General features: G+C 42.9%; 1 protein-coding gene across 21 annotated transcripts in view; it reads left to right on the top strand.

The window, feature by feature from the left end:
* PPP6R3 (protein phosphatase 6 regulatory subunit 3) overlaps positions 1-18,708 on the top strand; it is a 114,642-nt gene that overhangs the window by 35,946 nt on the left and 59,988 nt on the right. For 20 of the 21 annotated variants that reach the window (XM_031448397.2, XM_031448392.2, XM_031448391.2 and 17 more), the window contains 2 exons: positions 12,536-12,768; positions 17,221-17,407. In XM_031448397.2, the coding sequence (XP_031304257.1) occupies positions 12,542-12,768; positions 17,221-17,407 (414 nt within the window). In that variant the 5' untranslated portion in view covers positions 12,536-12,541. Of the gene's footprint in view, positions 1-12,535; positions 12,769-17,220; positions 17,408-18,708 lie in introns of those variants that run through there. The other variant, XM_064492048.1, reaches the window with a different exon arrangement.

Raw genomic sequence — 18,708 nt, 5'->3', positions numbered from 1 at the left:
AGCGCTGCTTCTAGGTCATCTGGCTCGCTCGCTAGCTCGCTCTCTCTCTCTCTCTCTCTCTCTCTCTCTCTCTCTCTCTCTCTCTCTCGCTCTCTCGCTCTCTCTCGCTCTCTCTCGCTCTCTCTCGCTCTCACTCGCTCTCACTCGCTCTCACTGTCTCTCTCTCTCTGTGTGTGTGTGAGTGTGTGAGAGAGAGGTTTTTGTTTTACACTAGCCAAAGGGCGTCTGGCTTCTGGCCAGCCACCTGACTCTTGAGTTTTAATTGCTATCAGTTTGGAACTCTTCACTGAAATTTTTTGTTTGTTTGCTTGTTTGTGTGTGGGGGGGCAGTAATTAGGTTTATTTATTTATTTATTTTAATGGAGGTACTGGAGGTTGAACCCAGGACCTCGTGAATGCTAAGCGTGCCCTCTACCACTGAGCTATACCCTCCCCCACTGAAGTTTTTTTATTAAAGACCAGAGGTTTACTTTGCATATTTGACTTTTGGGTTGGTTGGCATTTAATAGATAGTGGCCCAGTAGGACCTTTTTGGTAACACGCACACGTTCTTAATCCAGTTTCATTTGCTCCACAGTATCTCTAGGAGGAGGTGGGCGTACACCATTTAATCATCTGCCTTTCAGGCTTCGTTATCTCAGGAGATACTATAGCTGTTCTGTTGTAACAGCTCTCAGTTTGTAATCCCCTGGCCAGCATCTTTCCTAGGCGGTATACCACTTTGTATGTGGTCTCTTCCACCTCCACCCCTTTGTGAATGACTCTCCTCAACACCCCCTTCTGCTTACACAGTCAAGTGCCAGCTCTTAATATAGAGGTTCTCATCTAAATCTTCTGACTTGTCAAGCTTTTATCTCCATGTTATTCTGTATAAATCCTGACAAGGAGAATTCCCTTTCAGTGGTCATTCACCTCTTGGCACCTTGTCGCATGTAGGTTTTTTTTTGTTTGTTTGTTTGTTTGTTTGTTTTTTGGCTAATGGAGCCCAGTTCTTCTTTTTCTCCACCATGGGGTATGCTCTAACCCCTTGGGTAGGGCCTCTTTTGTTGCTGTTGTTTGGTTTGGTTGGTTGGATTTTTCTATTTCTTTGTTTGCTGATTTTTTGTATATAGGAATCTTAAGTGTATGCAGTCACCTCATAATTTTTCTGTATGACTTAGCCAGTTAGGTAATCTTTTATGGTATCTTGATTTCAGATTGTGCTTGCATTTATAGAGCCCTTACTAAGTGCCAGGAATTGTACTAAGTGCTGTTATATTTTCTTTCTTTTCATACTTTTTTATTTTATAATACATCAGTACATAGTCTGCATAGGTGCATAGTTTAAATAGTCAAATGGTATCACAAGATTTATAACAGAAAATGACAACCATCTCCTTCATCTTTCCTATCCTGCCCCCTCCTTATCTACTCTCTAGGAGCTGCTACCTTCATCTTTTAGCTGTTTCTCATATTTATTTATTTCCGCATTTCTAAATCATATAATATGTATAGGTAGCAGTTTCTAATCTGTCTTACTTCTAACCATGAAGGTGAAGGTTTAGCTCTTATGTGCATAGCTCTTTCCCTCTCTCATCTCCTAACATAGTTAAAGCACAGCTTTGGTTAAGATCGGTAATAAAAATTTGTATATTTTGGTTAATTAGTCCCTAAATCTCTGACCAAATTTTTAAAAAATTCTTCTCAACATGGTAACATACCTCTGGCAATACACTTCCTTGAACATGTCCTTTCCAGAGCCCTCTGCCTCATGGGTTACTCCGGACTGGTTCCTCTTGACTTTCTCTGTAGCTGCAGGTGTCCCCCTTCTGGGAGTCGGCTGTGTTTCTGGGTGTGTCTTAGCCCTGGTCTCATGTTTTCTGGGTCTTCCCTCACGGCTTATTGCCGTGCTTTGGTGAAGCCTATTCTCCAGCAGCTTCCTGAAGAAATAAATCTTTCAGACCTTCCATGTCTAAAAATGTTCTTTTCTAGAGTATTGAGGAAACTGATGTCATTTTGATTTCCAGTCCTTTCATAAGTATTTTTTTTCTCACTAGAAAAGTTTAAATACTCTTCTTTATCTCTGATACCATGGACTTTCACACTGTCTTAAAGGATCTTTTACCCCTCAGTGTGATGGCCTGTGCAGGTCCTAAGAGTTAGTCGCATCTTTATGCTCTGAGAAAAAAACATTTTTATGATAAGAGAGGATGGTGGTAGATTATGATATGTTCTAAAATTTCTGTTACTTAGATGTTGGACTTCCTGAATTGTTTCTCCATTTTCTATCTTTTCATAAAATTTTTGGCCTTCTCATTGACTGTTCCTTTTCTTTGTCCTCTGTTGTTGTTTTAGTAGAGCTTCTGGAGAAGTGGGGAGTTGTGTGGGTTTCAGCTCACTAAACATCTGGAAGTTTGCATAATCCTTTTTCTGTTTTCTTGTTGAGACTCCATGTCAGCCCACATGTCACCATGCCTTTTATATCAAATAGACTTTGAAGAAATTCATAAAACAACATGGTGATCACTTAGGATAGCCTTATTCTCCAGGATGGAGAGTTCTCTGCCCTTGTCCTTGTAGAGAATCATCCAGGCTCTGCCAGAGCGCCTCCAGCCTCAGGGCCTTGATGTGTTCCTCACCTTTGTCAGGTTTCTGCTTCTGCTGCTCACAAATGATCTGTACTTTTCACTCTTTGGCTCTTTATTCTTGGGAGCTATACATGGTAGTATAAAAGAGCTTTAAGATATTCAGAGCTAGTTATCTTTTCCTCCAAGTGGCGAGTCCTTCTGCCACCCTGGTCCTCTTTGGGCGCTGTGCGGTGGGCAGTCCCTCCATCCTCACCAGAACAGGGTATGAAGCTGCCTGGCGTGAGGTGACCTGCGCAGGGAAGAAGGCTGCAGCAGAGTTAGTATCTCCCGTGGTCCTAGACACGATTAATCTGTGGCTGCGGTCTGAGATAACTTGCTTATTAGTCACAGCATAATATAACTTTATGTTGAGCTTATAATTAACTAAAATCTTTGGACTTGTTTCTTTCTTCACTTTAACAGTTTATTATGCCTGGCCTAGTGCCCCCCCTCAACCCCTCAATATATTTTTCAGTTTTTATTTTACTTCAGTCCTTTATTTTAAAAGGACTTTGCAATTATCCATGTTAAGTAAATTTCTCTTGGTTTCATCATATCAAACAGTTTTTTGAATGCTGATTCGCTCGTGTTTTCTGTGCATTTTGACAAACCTGTGGCATCCTGGCCAATCAGCTGATAGCCACTGACCCTCAGAGCGAAGCTGCTCCCTTGTCCCCAACCATTCTCAGGCTGAGCTGCCCAGCCGGCTTGTCTGTCAGGTGACCCTTTGCCCTGCACACGAAGACCGGGGGTTCCCATTCGTGAGTGTGTCCCAAGATTACATTAGGCTGCTGCGGTTTCCCTTCTGCAGGCTGGCCTAGGACCGGCTTGTGCTCTTGATTACTGCTGCTGTGACATTTGCTCAGCCACTGTCCCTGCACCAGTCCTGTGGCATGCACTGTAATGGGAAGAGTGCAGACTTCGGAGCTCAACAGATCTGAGTTTGGGTCCCAGCTGGCTAGGATATTTACTAGCTGTGGTCTTTGGTAGGTCATCTGACCTTTCAGAGTCTTAGTTTTTTCATCTGCAAATGAGAGCAAAACCTTGAAGGGTTGTTTTGAGGTACAGATAATGTATCTAAAAGCATCAGGCCCAGGGTCTGGCATATGATAGGCACTTAATAATTGTGAGCTGCTGTTAGTCATTTTTCTGCCTTTAATAGAAAGTTGCTGTATCAACAGTTACTGTTACTGTGGAACAGCTAGAAGAGACTGAAGACTTTTTCATAAGGAGCTGTAGAGACCTTGAGCACTGCTCACTTCTCATGTGCTGCACTGCACTTTTGTTCCTGAGTAGAAGCTCAACAGTTCATGAACCTGCTTTTCCTTTTCTTGCACATACTGGTGAAACATTTATGAAGGAGAGCACTTCCTGGAGGTTACCAGTTTATTACTGCTGGTCTAGGGACTGTTGAGGTAGCCCTGAGTGCTTTATGATCATACATGTTCGGATTGAAGTTTGCTGGACAAGGAAGATTGAAGGTTAAAAAGAAGTTGGGGGAGGTGCTTTTAAAAGATTTTTGTGAACAACCTGCCACTTCTGTGTTCTACTAAAGAATTGGTTATAACTCCAAATTAACCAGGATAGTTAGGTCATTCTTAATCTGAAGCCTGTTTCTTACTGGCCTTTTTTCAGAGGATCTCAGTATGTCTAGTTTGTATCTGATTTGGAAAGGCTGTTCTCTTTGGGCATCTTGTCTGTAACAGGTGTATGAATACACAAGTGGCCACTGTCACTTGTTTCAAGTTGGTTGACTCAAAAACTGTGTATAACTTGCTTTTACTTTGTGAAAATGTGGGTGAGTTGGATTTTCCAAGTCTTTCCCCCACCTTGTGTTAGTATAGAATTCTCTTCTAGCTGTGCGGTTTTCACCTCATTCTTGGCCTAGATAGGACCTCCCTGTAGTTTTAGATTAGAAACTGTTTTGGAGTGTTTCAGATAACAGCCGTTCTAATCTCATCATGTTTCCTCTTGCTCTCCAGTTACATGTCACTTCTTTGTGATGTTTGAGTCAGATTTGTTGACAGCTCATAAGAATTTTCTGATTGGACTTTCATCAAGCTCTCTTACCCATGCCATCCCTTTCAGCATGTGCGCGCGTACACACGTGCACAGAGTAGACACTTAGATCTAGCTGGGTTTTCCTTGTGTTACTGCTTTGATCTCTAATAAGGCTCCTGGCGAAAACCTGATTACCGTTGTGTTATCCTCATTACTTGTCCTTTTTCTTTCCAACTCCTTAGTCTCACTTTAAAAAAACAAGCACAAAAACAAAACTTCATTCTCAGTATAAATAAGTCATACTTTGCATATACTTGTATTGACGTTTTTGAAGTTGTGGAAATTATTCACACAAATTCATGTACATTTGCGTTTTCATAATGAGAATTTGTAGAGGAACACTTTATGTACTTGCTTTAGTGTGGACTCCGGGACAAAAGTGAGGCTGGCTTTCTCTTGATTGGCAGGCGGCTTTTTAAATGTAAAAGCGAAGTGGGCGATTTAAGATCTCATCTCTCCCTGTACATAGCATCTTAGAAGTGCATTTGGAGTAAGCCCCAGGGCATGGGTAGGCATTTGCTTTTTGAGGGCCTGTATTTCCCAGGTAGCTCAGAATTCTAGAGGCAAGGCAGAGATTTGTATCATCTGATACCGAAATACAGGTAGGAATGAAGAAAACATGAAGACTCTGAGGAATTTTGTTTGAAATTGGAGGGGGGATAGTAATTCAATGTGAAATCTGTCAGGGAATAATAATTTTCAAAATAGAGGCTGTTGCAGGGTCTCACCGTCTTCTGTGAGTCCTTAAAATGGTCTCTGGATCTCTTTCTGTGGCCCATCCCTCTCCAGCCCCTCGTTCACGTTTCTGACAGTATGCAGACTGTAGGTCTGATCTTGTTGCTGTTTGTCTTGCCTTACCTGACTCCACTGTTCATGTCTTAGTCTGGCGTGTGGTACCTGCAGTGTCCCTCCCTGGTGCTCTTGTCCCCAGCACTCCCTTCCCTATCCTGCATTTCAGTCCTGTTCAAATATGTGGCCATTCCTAGAACAGGTTTAGTTAGACCTCTTCCCTCTCTTGGCCTCTGTGGGAGTATGTCCATTGAAAATGGGCTTGCCACAGCTTAAATTTCATCTCCTCAATGTTGTTCCCTCCTACTTCTATTCAGAATCATTTCTTTCTGTATACTTTGTTTCGCCTTTGCTATAGCTATTTGAATGTATGTCTGTTGCAGTTAGAACTCACTGGGTCCTCTTTGCTCCTGCAGCAAGCCTGCGCTGCTCCACTGTGCACTCATGCATGGCTGTTTGAGATGTGGCCTTGTGTTGCCTGACCGTTTCCTAGTGCCCTCCCAAAGGCTCTTTCTTCTTGTCATCAGGACCTTCTCCCTGCTGTGAATTTCCTGAAGCTACTGGGTCTACCTGTCGCCTGTGCTTGCAGGCTTACTTCTCCTGGCCCAGAATACTGCTTGCTTCCAAATCACCTAATGAACCTTACCTATTTTTCAAGGCCTAGCTCAGGCCTTGTGTGTAATGAAGTGTTTTCTGGCCAGTCTCCCCTCCATTGAGCTCCCTTTCTACAGAACAAGCTTGGAGTTTGCTTTCGTTTTCTGTGTTTTCTCTTAGTGTTACTGTGTTCTTTGGGGGCAGGCACCATTTATCGTATTACTTCTGCGTTCGTCGATACAGTGTGTATTAGTGCTTTGAAAGTACCTGTTGGTTAATATAGTGCACAGTAAATGGATTTGACTCTTATTTACTATTCTCAAAGAAAAACTGAAATAGCAAAGAAGTTTCATATTAAAACTGGGAAAGAGTCTGTAATGTCTGGGTGGTAGAAAGTTGATTGCTTTTAACATGTTCTTCGGAAGAAGCAATTGCAGAGCAAATACAATGACACTGTCTCTGGGTTTGTACTGCCCTTTACTCTAAAGAAATTTGTTATCTATAATAGACACTCTGATACTTGATTTGATTAGTCCAGCCTTTGGGTGGGGGTGAGGGGGTGACTGAGTGAAATGGATACCTTTACTAAGAATGGAGAAGCAGATACCGGGTAGGCTTCCCGGGCCTTTGTGATCATTTTCCATAGTACTTAAAGAGAACTGCCTGCAAAGGCCAGCAGTTATTTCTTCTCTGTGTTCCATGTTCTGCCTCTTCGTGTGAAAATTATAATGTTCTCCTAGGCATTGAGCTTTGCTGTTAGGGGGAATAGTTTATCGTTAACTTATAGCACAGAGGTGATCTCCCTTTAGAGTGGCTCTGCCTTTTACTATTTATAGATTCTTTCCTCTCTGTCCCCTTCCTAGTGGTGTACTGCTTTCAGTGAGTGAGCAACCACCAACCCCTCTTGGGCTCAACAGTTCCCCATTTGGGTCTTGTCAGATGCTGCCCAGCTAAGTTCCCTGCATACCTGAATCCAAGCCCAGGGGTCCTGAGACTCCAGGTGTCTGGACACTGGCAGGAGTAGGTGAGCCAGTAAGAACAGCCTTTCAGCAGCTCAGTTTGCTCAATACATCTTGTTCTCAGGCTGCTCATAAGCTCAGCCAGAGGTTTGGGGTAAACATGTCTGCTGCTCGTGGAATAAGCAGGTGGTTTTGAATCTAAATGGAGACTGTGAGGACTCAGTGTTCTCCAGAACAAGGGGGGAGTTTAGTTTTTTTAGTTTGTTTGTTTTTACATTAATCAAACATCACTGTTTCCCAACATGCTTAAGTGACCTAGGCATTTTTTTTCTTCTTCATAATAGTTTTGCAGTAACTTAGAAAATGAAATAAATTCCCAGAGACATGCACCTGTTTCAAAATTTGGCCAAGTATGTCTATACCAGTAGTGAGCCACTTGTGGCCCTCCTGATTTTAAGATGTAGCCTTCTCCGTTATCACAAAGTGAAGAATTTGAAAACTTATCTTCTATTTCTATATATATTCCTAGATATTAGAGGCTAAAAACCAGTTCTAGTATTTTTGTGACCTATTTTTTTAAACTGACGAATGTCCAACATATACACAAGAATAAACATGTTTCTCATGTATGTTTATATTTTAGAAGGAAGGAAACATGGCCCGTAACCTCTCCCCACTCACTCCGTGTCGACTCTTGTGTGGGAAAGATGATGATTAACTCCTGACTTTGGCTGTGGAAGGAGATGGGGAGGCTATTTTAGTACCAGGAGAGAAACTTGGCATCATAATTGTAGCAATCATATAATTAGAGCTGTCATGGCCACATGTGACTCTTGAGCACTTGAAAAGTGGCTGGCGCAAATTGCCACGTGCTATAAAATGTCAGAGCACCCAGATTTTGAAGACTAGTATCTAAAGAATTACATGTTGAAGTAATGATGTTTAGATGTATGAGGTTAAATACACACTTAAAATTAATTTCGCTAGTTTCCTTTTTACTTTTTGGTGTGGCTACTAGAAAATTTAAACTTACATGTGGCTCACATGGTGCCTCGAGTGTGATTTCTGTCAGCGCCAGCTTGGGCGATGGGTGGAGCCAGTGCGGTTCCAACAGTGGTGAGAGGAGGCCTCGAGGCAGTGCTGCAGGCGGACTTGAGGTGTGTAGGAATTTGAACTTGGGCAGTGTGTTTGCATGCTTTTGTATAAGGTCATGAAAAAATCTTTATTACAGATATTCCCTTCATGGCACATTTTAAAGAAATAGTATTAAAAATTTATAATACATTTTGTTGTCTTAAAGTGTTTCCCACGTGTTCTCTTAGGTGGAAGCAGTGGCTTCTTGTTTCTGTAGTTTGTGCTCCTTACTTTAGGTAACTGCAGCTGTTTAAACTAGAAGCATGTTACACAGGTTACTGCAAGACTGGAGCGTGAGAGGAAGTATTCACGTAGGACATGGGGTCTGGGGATTCCAGTGGGGCAGGTTATAGAATGGTATGGATACATTCAGCTGGCTTCCTGAGTGCGCGCGCGGCCATGCCGTCTTGTGGGGTCCCCACGCCCAGACACATTGGCTTGAATGCTTAACATTGCTGTCCTGAGATTCTTCATAATCTTTGAATCTTTTTTTGAATCTTTGAATCTTTTGCCCTGGGTCCAGCCAGTCCTGGATATCACAGTTGGGATAGCAGTGTGTAGACTTGGGGTTTTGCAGAACACCGTTTATCCTACTTGGATAGAAAATTGCCAAATTTAGGCAGAGTTAGGAGTAGGGGATTTTGAATTTTAAATTCATCGAAGTTCTTCCTTGTCATTTCCAGTTTCTTGCTCATTTGTAGGTATGACCATCAGCAGTTTCTCTCTCCAGAGTTCCAGTAGTTTGTTTTTCAGTGTGTTCATGGTGTCATTTCTTCTGGGCTCCTGTTGGAAAGTGATATGTTCTGCTCTGCTTCTGTCACATTGAAAGAAAACCCACTAATGTCAGTTTATCCACAGGGAGCTTCTGAAATAAATAACACAGTCATGTGTTTGCATGGTATGCTTTTCCTCTATTTCTCATGGTTATGTAATTATTTTGAATATACTTACTGCAGTTTATTACAAATGATCAGCAGTGGTTTAAGCCCAGGACAGCAGCATCTGGGAACTTGCTAGAGATGCACAGTCTGGGTCTGATCCCTTCTTTCCTGAATCAGAGCGTGAGACTGTGTTTTAATCAGACCCCTAGGTGTTTCCATGCCCATGAAAAGTGTGGGGAGGCGTGGTTTACAGCTTGCCGACTCCGATGTGTTTACTGCACAGGAGGTTCCAGTTGCCGAGTGCCTGTGCGTTCCAGCTACGAGACCGGGCCTTTCTCATCAGCTACTCACAGCCCATTTACTTGGTGAGAGTATTGAGGCTAGAGAGGGGAGGTAGTTTTCCTGAGGATGCAGGACCAGCCAGTAGAGGAGCTGGCATTGGAATTCAGGTCTGTTTAGATGCGTAATAGTCCTACCAAGAGTTGAGGAGAAAATGATGTTTATTGGTTGTAGGTGGTTTACATAAACCACAGTTGGGCCTTGTGGGATATGCTCTACCAGCAGGGCCTTGGCGTAATCTACAGAGGGCATATTCCACGGAGGGACAGGCCTTCTCATACCTGCTGCAAATGATTTAACCACATCCCCATACCAGTTCCTGTGTCAGAGAGACAAGGTAGCACCTTTTCTTTCAGAAACAAAGTGACGCTGCTTGACTGCTTTTGAAATAAAAGTACTGTGGCCCAGATTTTGCTTCCAAGAAGGAAGGTATTTTAGTAATTTCGGAGGACCTTTAATTAAAACAGTTGATCTAAGATGAGTAAATTTGTGGATCCTTTGATTCTATCTTGTGCATATATGGTGGTAATTTACACTTGTGGGGAAGGCAGAGCATAGCAGAGGTTGTCACCTCCGTGGTACCAAGTAACGGTTAACTCCTCCCACGTCTTCTTCAGCTCTTTTGGAGAAAACCCTATTTTCAGGCTGCCTAATCCAATTTGCAAAATAACTCTAGGATTTTGCAGAAAGGTGGAGGATAGTTCTGGTTTTATCGTTTTCCCCCTTTGTCAATATTGATTTAAAAGGCTATAATTTGGTTTGTAAAAAATTGTATTTCCTCTTATCTCTAAATCCTTCTGAGTGCAGCTAGGGTAGCAGTTTTAAAGTGTATTTGTGTTTACTAAAAATGAGCTGTTGACGTTCTGACTTTTTTCAGTTTTTCTGAGTATCTTAGAGTAGTTACAGTATTAAAAGAACTCCATTCTACCTCCTGGCCCTGGGCAGTTGAACTTTGAAACTGTTAGTTCATACCTAGCTTGATTCTACTTCAGAGGACACAAGTTAGGGCCAGGCCAGAGGTAACTAATTTACTAGTGCTGTTCGTTTCCAGTCCAGTTTGCTGTTTGGCTAAAAGATAAAATACATAATGTTTGCTGACGGAGTCTACTGTGGTTATATTTTATTTTTAAGTTTGTAGTACACCTACCCAATTTAAAGAAAATGTACTGTGGAAATGTATATTTCAAAGTGTTCTGATTTAAAAAGGTGCTATTCTGATTTAGGATAGTGGAAAGTAAAAGGAGTTGGGCATTTTAAAAGATAGTTGCTCAAGAATTCCTTTTCTTGTGTTTAAAAAAGTATAATAAAACAAGAAGTTGTGGGCTCGGGAGATCAGAGGAGCTGGTTGGTCAGGTAGGCCATCCTGCTGGAACACCCGGTCCAGGTTGGGACGGCTCATCGTAACACAGCCCAGGGCAGCCTCTCAGGTCAGCAGGCAGCTTTCTTACACATGGTGACCTGGGGATGGAGGCACCTTCCATTTTTCAGCTCTTCTGTCCCTTAGGGCCCTTTTTGTCATCAGCATCCAGCCACATGCAGGGGAGAGCTCATGAAAGTTTTTATGGCTCACAGCCTATTGGAAAAAACTTTGTCACGTGGTCATACTTACTTGCCCAAGAAGTTAGGTACGTGGTCTAGGTGAGTGCATGAGGGAGAATGGGTCTGGTAGACAGTCCCGCCTGGCACCACGTGGCTGCATCCCTCCAGGCAGGCGGTGAGAGCTGGGGGGTAGGTGCCTGTGTGGGTGCAGAGATAGCAGAAAGGAATGTTAGTGTTAGTGGGTACTCTTTCCTCTTGAGCAAGGGACGCTAAACTTTTTCTATAAAGGACCAGATAGTAAATGTGCAGGCCACATATGGTCACTGTTGCATATTCTTCTCTTTTCCTTAAATAGCCCTTTAAAAGCCATCAAAACCATTCTTAGCTTGCAGGCTGTGGGCTTGATTTGGTCGGTGGGCCATAGTTTGCCAGCGCCTGCTGTTATTTCATGACTACTAATTATCAATTTTTTCCTGTATATCCAGTATGTAATAAGTTACCTTTATAAGGCTAACATTTTGGAAGTCTGTTTTTATTTGAGACAGATATGAATGATTATATCTCAATCCATATTTTAGAAGTAGACATTCATAGTTTTCACTTGATGGGTATAAGTGTATATCTTATTTATAATTAATCAATAGTAAGGGCTCAATATCAAATTTGCTTTTGTGATTTATTAGTATTATTAAGTATACCTTGCCTTTATATGTAGGATTACCAAAAAAAAAAAAATAGACCATGCCACTTTAGATGAGACCTAATTTAAAAAGACTTATGGCTAAATTATTAACTATGTCCAGTTTTCTGACTTCAGGTGGAGAGACTATTAGATTATCAGAAATTTGTGTTACAGATCAAAATAAGTGCATACTGATCTGATAAAGCTGGGGTGTGTGGGAAGGTATTTGAATACCCCTAGTAGCTTTTCAGTCAGTGACTTTGCAGAAGTATTTAAGATAAGTAAAGTGAACTATATTGTCAGTCTGTAGTCATCCTAGTATTGAATTTTCCATGATCAAGTTTGAAGACAAGGTAGAAGACTGAAGACAAGGTGAATAATTGTTCTTTAAAGTGATTTTGCTATTTCAGTCTTTAGTTTTCTTTGTTAAGAATGGCATAGGTTTTTTACCATTTTATGGCTTTCAGATTTTCAGCTGTGAAAGTACTCAGTGGCTAAAAGTGCTGGTTCGTGGTGGTTATTTATTTAACTTTTTAGCATTCTAAAGAATATCTCAGTGCTTGTCATTTATTGCTGCAGATATTAGTTTTATGTAAGAATGTGTTTTTCACCCTCAAGAAAGGGTTTATTTTCTTCCTTTTTCCCAGCATTAAATTCTTAGCTACATATGGATGGATTAATTTTATAGGCTAAAATCATCCCCAGTTTTAGCTTTCTTCTTTCAGCATTTTCAAGTAAAATTTTTTGTTATCAATAAAAATATTTTCTTTTCTAAGAAGGGAAAAATCTTGCCAATTTTACTTATTTAGAAAGTGTTTTACAGATTCAGTATGAAACTTGTTTTTCTTATGTGACCCAAGTTTGCATTTCAGACTAAAACTAAATGGAAATTTGAAAAATTAATATGTGATGTTGAAATTTTATTTGAAATACTCTTTGCATTTTGTTTAGACCAGCATGTTTTGGAAATTTGATCTTCACTCATCATCCCACATAGACACACTTCTAGAAAGAGAAGATGTAACCCTGAAGGAGTTAATGGATGAGGAAGACGTCCTACAGGAATGTAAAGCTCAGAACCGCAAACTTATAGAGTTTCTGTTAAAAGCAGAATGTCTGGAAGATTTAGTCTCATTCATTATAGAAGAACCACCTCAAGACATGGATGAAAAGATCAGATACAAGTAAGAAAATTCAGTCTTCTGTTTAGGGTGGGACTAAAGCAAAGTGGGGGTAGAACCTGGTCATTCTTGTTGGCCAGCAGCTCTGCAGGGCTGCCCTAGACCAGTTGCAGAACGTTAACGTGCTTAGGGGCGCGAGGCTCAGGGAGCAAACAACCTATTCTAGAACTAAGTCCAGTGAAGTCACAGGATTTGAGAAATGAGTGTTCTAAATTTCACCAGAGTGTTTTGTCTAAGGGTGAATTGCATTATAAACAGTGATGAAGTGTCTTAAAATAGGAGGACGATCCAAGTAAGTATTTTCTCTTCTTTACAAATAGGAAGAGAGTGATTATGTGACTACCCAAGATCACATGGCACATCTAAGCCAGAGCTTGCTTTATGAATGGCTTTGCTGATAGAATAAATTCTGACCTTTTGCTAACTGAAAATAAGGGTATGGATTTTGGTGAACATCAGCATAGCTAAATTTGAGCAGCGAACACCTTGGGTACCTACAGTGGCTCTGTCTCCATCACTAGTTTCATCAGCTTCTAACACTTTGCATTCAGACCCCTGGAAATTCTTTGTGAATAAATACTCTTATGTATTTAAAGTATTGGGGTTTCAGTTAATTATTTTTCGATCTTCAACTCTATTGAAATATTTGGCTCCCCTCCCCACCTGAAAATAGAACCAATTCAGGAACAGAAAGTGATTGATTATGTGTTAAATAAGCTTAATGGACTAGGAAGAATTATGGCTTTTAGTAGATTCTCCTTTGCCTTTTCTCCCCTAGTCTGTCCCTCCTTTCAGGTATCTTTTCATTTCTTTGTGGGGAGAATTTTGCTGTCAGAGAAATAATACTTGTGAATGCTTTCAAGTTGTTGGTGGCTTGGATCCTCAAGGAAGCCCTGTTCTTATCCAGCCATTACGGTTGACAACTAGTATTCAGCAAGTCTCCACTTAGAGATCAGAGCCTTACGAAAGGAGAGGAAAGAAATTTGGCAGCAGAAATACTAGTGTACTCTCATCCTCCAAAAGACAGCTGCTTTGCTGTTTTGGAATTCCCTTCCCAGTGGACCCGCATGTGTGGGTGCTGCTTGCTGTGGGGCTTATCTGGGCAGGAGGCACTATGGTGTGGGCTTTGCATCAGACCCACCTGGGCGGGTGCAGCCCTCTCTTCGTAGAGGCTCTGAGAACTTGAGCAAGAGACTTAGCCTTCTTGGGTCTGTGTTCTCACATACTGAATGAAGCTATTACTTCTTTAACTGGGAAGAGCAGTCACACCTTATGGAAAGTGCAGATTCTACCAGAAAGTAGCTGTGGCGTTTGTTGTAGTGCCATGCCAGCGGTTTTTGTGTGTGTGCGCTACCTTTGAGGTTATGAGAGCAGGTGTGTTTCCCTGGACGTACAGCCTTCTGGTTGGCACCATTTTGAGGGAGCATGACTTGAGCTGAGCAGAGCAGTTCTTTGCTGCGCTTCTGGCTGGACTGGCAGAGAGGGATTTTTCACATGGGATCTGAAAAGCTTTTAGGGTTAGAGTTGACTCTAGGCATCTAAGGAAATTTAGGCTAGTGTTTGTAGTTTATGGAGTGACTGCTGCACTTTGTGAACTTCGTAACTGTTAGTCACACTTGTGATTGATCTCATCACTGTTTTAACTTAAATCAGTGATCACATACAAGTAGTAACGGTCTGTCGTTTTACGGTAGCCTTTTAATAACAGATACCTCAGTTTTAAATAATTTGACAGAAATTTGAACTAACAGGACTTTGAAAATAGGTCCTTAAGTAGTATTGTAAATTCGAAGTCAGAGATGCTGTTGGTTGGGTCATGGTTCCTGCTGAAGGGCTGCCACCCTGAACGTCAAGGGAAGACAGGCTTCAGGGGGAGGGACGGGACAGGGGTCAGAGGCTGCTGCTGGCAGGCCAAGTGAATGCCAGCATTTGCCTCTTGGAGCACATGGGCCCTGTCAGTGCAGGTTCCTTGGAGTAGTAGACACGGAAGCCGGCTGAAATGCTTTTGAGGAAGAATTAGAGACAGAGCAGGGAGCTCTTGCAAGTAGTTTCCTAGAAAAGGAGCAGAGAGAGAAGGTGGGAGCTACAGGCAGGTGCAGAGTCAGCAGAGGAGTGCTGTTTGGTTTTTTCCTAGATAGAGGAAGCATTGGGGGTTTATGTGCTGTGAGCGGGAGATTCGGTGATTTGGTGACATGCTGTGCTTGAGTCGGTGAAGGGAGTGCCAGCCATCAAGCTGCGGTGGCTTTAGGAGCAAGGATGGCTCCTGTGCAGCAGGAGGAAGGGGCCCAGATGCAGGTCAGGGATGCAGTTGCACTGGGCTCTCTTCTGATTATTTCTGTGTTCTAGGACAGGACAGTCAAGGTCAAAGAGTTGGGGGTGGGGATGGCCTTGCTGAGAGGTGGAGTAGAGGAAGTCTCTGGGTGTTTGAGAAGCTGGTTTAATCTTAAGGAGTAGGGAGGGAGAGCGAGAGTAGTCCAGCCTGTTCTCAACCAGAACTTGGAGCCTTTTGTATCAGTGCCTGGGCTGGATATGCCTTCTTCTTCAGCTAGATCCTGCCTCCAAGTCATCCATGGAAAACGGTGAAAAATTCATGAAAATTTAAAAAGATACCTGTGCCCTCCACTGGACCTTGCGTCAGAATTTTGAGAATACTCTCTATACACTGGGTTTACAGTCAGGGTTGAGGTCTCCTACCTTTTACCAATCCTTTGCCAGCAACTTTGAAATTGGGGCAGTTCAGACAATACCCTCCCCCCAGCATAGCAGTATTTCTGCAGTTTTATGAAGTACAAAATAAAGCAGAATTAAAACAGCTAGCATGTATTTATTTCAGGCCTTTTTTTCCCTCAGTATTTTGTGTGTATTCTCCTCCCCTGTGAGGTAAGGACTATTGTCTTAATACTGCGTTCTTGGAAACTGAGGCCCAGAGAAGTTAAGTAACTTGCCTAAGGTCACAGAGCTTATAAGTGGTGGAGGTAGGTTCTAGAAAGCTGGATGGTGTGACTCCAGAAGCCACACCTGTAACCACTGCATAATCCTGCCCCTGGCATAATGGTGACTTTATGTTATGGCATCTTTGAGCCCATATGTTCTATATAGCGAGGGAGACTTTAATTTGGCTGAGCCAGAAGCCTCTAGAAGACAACTATTTGATAATGTGATCTTCATGCCCTCACAACTGCCAGTTCTGTTGCCTGTCTTTTCAGTTTTTTCCTCCCTACAAAGGTTCATTTGGGGATGTTCTCATACTGTTCAGTCTTCCGACCAAACAGCGGGTCCTCTAGGTTCTGCAGCTTTGTGCTCTGTTGCCAGTTGCTTCTCAAGCCAGGGATCTCCAAACAGGCAGCCACTTGCTTATCTGGGACGCCTGGAGGGCTGTTGCCTGGGTTCTAGCCCACGGTCTCCTGCGTTGTATAGCCCCTCGGGGCTGTTTTGTCACCTCCCTGTTAACATTTGAGCTTGCCACCCTGATGACTAGTTGGTTCTGGATCCTGGCTGCTCGAAAGGGAGGAATAGAGAGCAGAGAAGTGAACTGTGGGTTGGGGAGAGTGTAGTCTGGACATCCTTGGGGGGGGCACGTTGTTGTTGTTGGAAACAGATGAAAAGTCATTTGTGGTAAAAGAAGTGAGTGGAGAAAATGGGTCTACTGCCTCTTTTTCAGAGAGAGCGAGCGCCCTGGTGCTCAGAGGTAAACGTGCTTTCGGGGTGCAGGTATTTCTAGGGCTGTCGGGTTTGTAGAAGAGGACTGTCCCACAGCAGGGAGATCTGATGATGGACGGATCCCCGGAAGAGCCTGGAAGGCTGGTGTGGAAAGCACATGTTTTATACACAGCTTTCCCACTGGGTGACTCAGGCTGCTGTCCTGTTCTCCACTTCAGTATACTGGAATGTGTAGAATCTTTTAAGATGTAATGTAGACTGAACACTTGATAAGCCCCCCAGAAGAACTTTCTGGTACCGTTTACAACCCCTCTGGGACTGTAGCAGCCAGTCCAGGGACTTGGGTGTGTCCTGAGCGGCTGCAGGGCGCTGTGTGTGGTGCGGGTTGCTGGAAGCCGGCGGCCGCTGTGGTGGCGGCCCGCAGACTGTGCCGCTTTCCCCGCCAGAGGAGGCCGCCGCGGGCTGTGGCTCCGGGCTCTGACTGCGGCATCCCCCCAGCTGAGGAGGCCGCGCCCTGCAACACGACTCCCTGGACTCTGAGTCCTCGGTGTGCTCTGGTTTTCTTTGGGGAAATGTATTCCTATTAAAAGTGGGTTTAGAAACCATTTTTTTAGACACACAATAAAATTCACTTTAATGTAGAGATTGGACAGAATAGATTGGAATTATTTTCTCATCCCCAGAAGATGGTTTTTTAATTTTTCGCAAGTTTTAGGAAGTTTTTCTGATTTGTGTTTTACTTTATGTAATTAAACTGTTAATATAGATGATGATGTAAGTATCCTGTTCTTCTAGGTATCCAAATATATCTTGTGAGTTGCTCACTTCTGATGTCTCCCAAATGAATGATAGACTGGGAGAAGATGAATCCTTGCTAATGAAATTGTATAGCTTCCTCCTAAACGATTCCCCTTTGAACCCACTACTTGCCAGTTTCTTCAGCAAGGTGCTAAGTATTCTTATCAGCAGAAAACCAGAACAGGTAAATATTGTTTTCCAAAAGGTAAGTATTAGGGCTGATCATCCTCCTGAGATGATCCCCCGGTAATTTTGTTCCTTCAGTGTTCTGAGTTGTGCCTTAAGTCCAGGCTCTATAAGAGAATATATTTTAAACATTAAGCATTCAAGTGCTTGCTGACTTAACACTGACTTACACATTAATGAATATGCTTAACTTGACCTCTTCTTTCTGAGTGCCTCACATCTCAGTTTTTTAATATACTTCCGTTTCTTCTTTTGACAAGTAGTCAGAAGCATGAGAATGTTGGGTGTCCGTTTGTGAAGACAGCATGACGGTGCACACTGAGTGCCTTGAGTGTGTGAGTGGCTTCTTAGTGACTCTGTGATAAAGTGACTTTTTTTGTTTGTTTCCCCTAATGATGACCACAAATGAAACTTATAAAGCTTTCCCAGAAATGTAATTGATGGTAGTTCACACAGATGGCAATTACTTCTATTTTGATTCCACTCAAAAACTCGAGACATCTGGGTATTGACTGTCATAAACATACATGTGTAGCTCTTCTGTTCTTTCCAGTAGTACGTGACAGAAGTTCATACCTGACTGTTACGGCAGGAACCTCCTCCCCCTCTCCTCCTCCTCCGTGGTGTTATCTGGCATGTCCCCACGTCCCACCCTGCCCCCTATGCTTTGTTTTGTTCTTAATTCTATATGTAGTTGGGAAGTTGTTTTCTTAAGTGTCTGTTGTATGTGTAGTGGTTCTTGAATGAGGGCCACATGAGAATTTGTTTGAAAAGCAGGATCTTGAGCCCCATTCCAGACTGACTGAATCGGACACTCGGGCTGGAGCCCAGCATCTGGGGTTTTAACAAGCCTTCCAGATGACTCTGACGCTGGCCAGAGTGTGAGAATCACCGCTCTAGTGGGTATTGGTGTGGAAAAGGATCTGCTTACAAGGAGGTTGTGATCCACTTATGGAAACAGGCGCCCAGGGAGCAACAAGAGCCTCAGGTGCCCGAGGACAGACTGGTAGTTCTGCCAGAGTGCAGCCAGTGAGGGTGTGATGACAGGGGTGCAGGCGGTCAAACCAGTCGGGCCTGGCATCCTTCGTGTGGAGAACAGGCTCCGTGACCCGTCCTTGCTGTCAGCAGACTGCAGGGACTGGAACTATTTTAGGCCCAGTCCGTCCATCCTGTGCCATGTGGGTACATGTTGTATTTTAGGAAGACGAGGTCGTTCTTTCATGTTCTTAATTGAGAAGGATTACCTTCCTAAATGTATTGGAATTGAGATTCTTTTTTCTTAGATAGTAGTCCCTGAAT

This window comes from Camelus dromedarius, chromosome 12 (assembly GCF_036321535.1).
Source record: "Camelus dromedarius isolate mCamDro1 chromosome 12, mCamDro1.pat, whole genome shotgun sequence".
NCBI classification, from domain to species: Eukaryota; Metazoa; Chordata; class Mammalia; order Artiodactyla; family Camelidae; genus Camelus; species Camelus dromedarius.
This window is presented reverse-complemented; position numbering and strand designations above follow the sequence as displayed.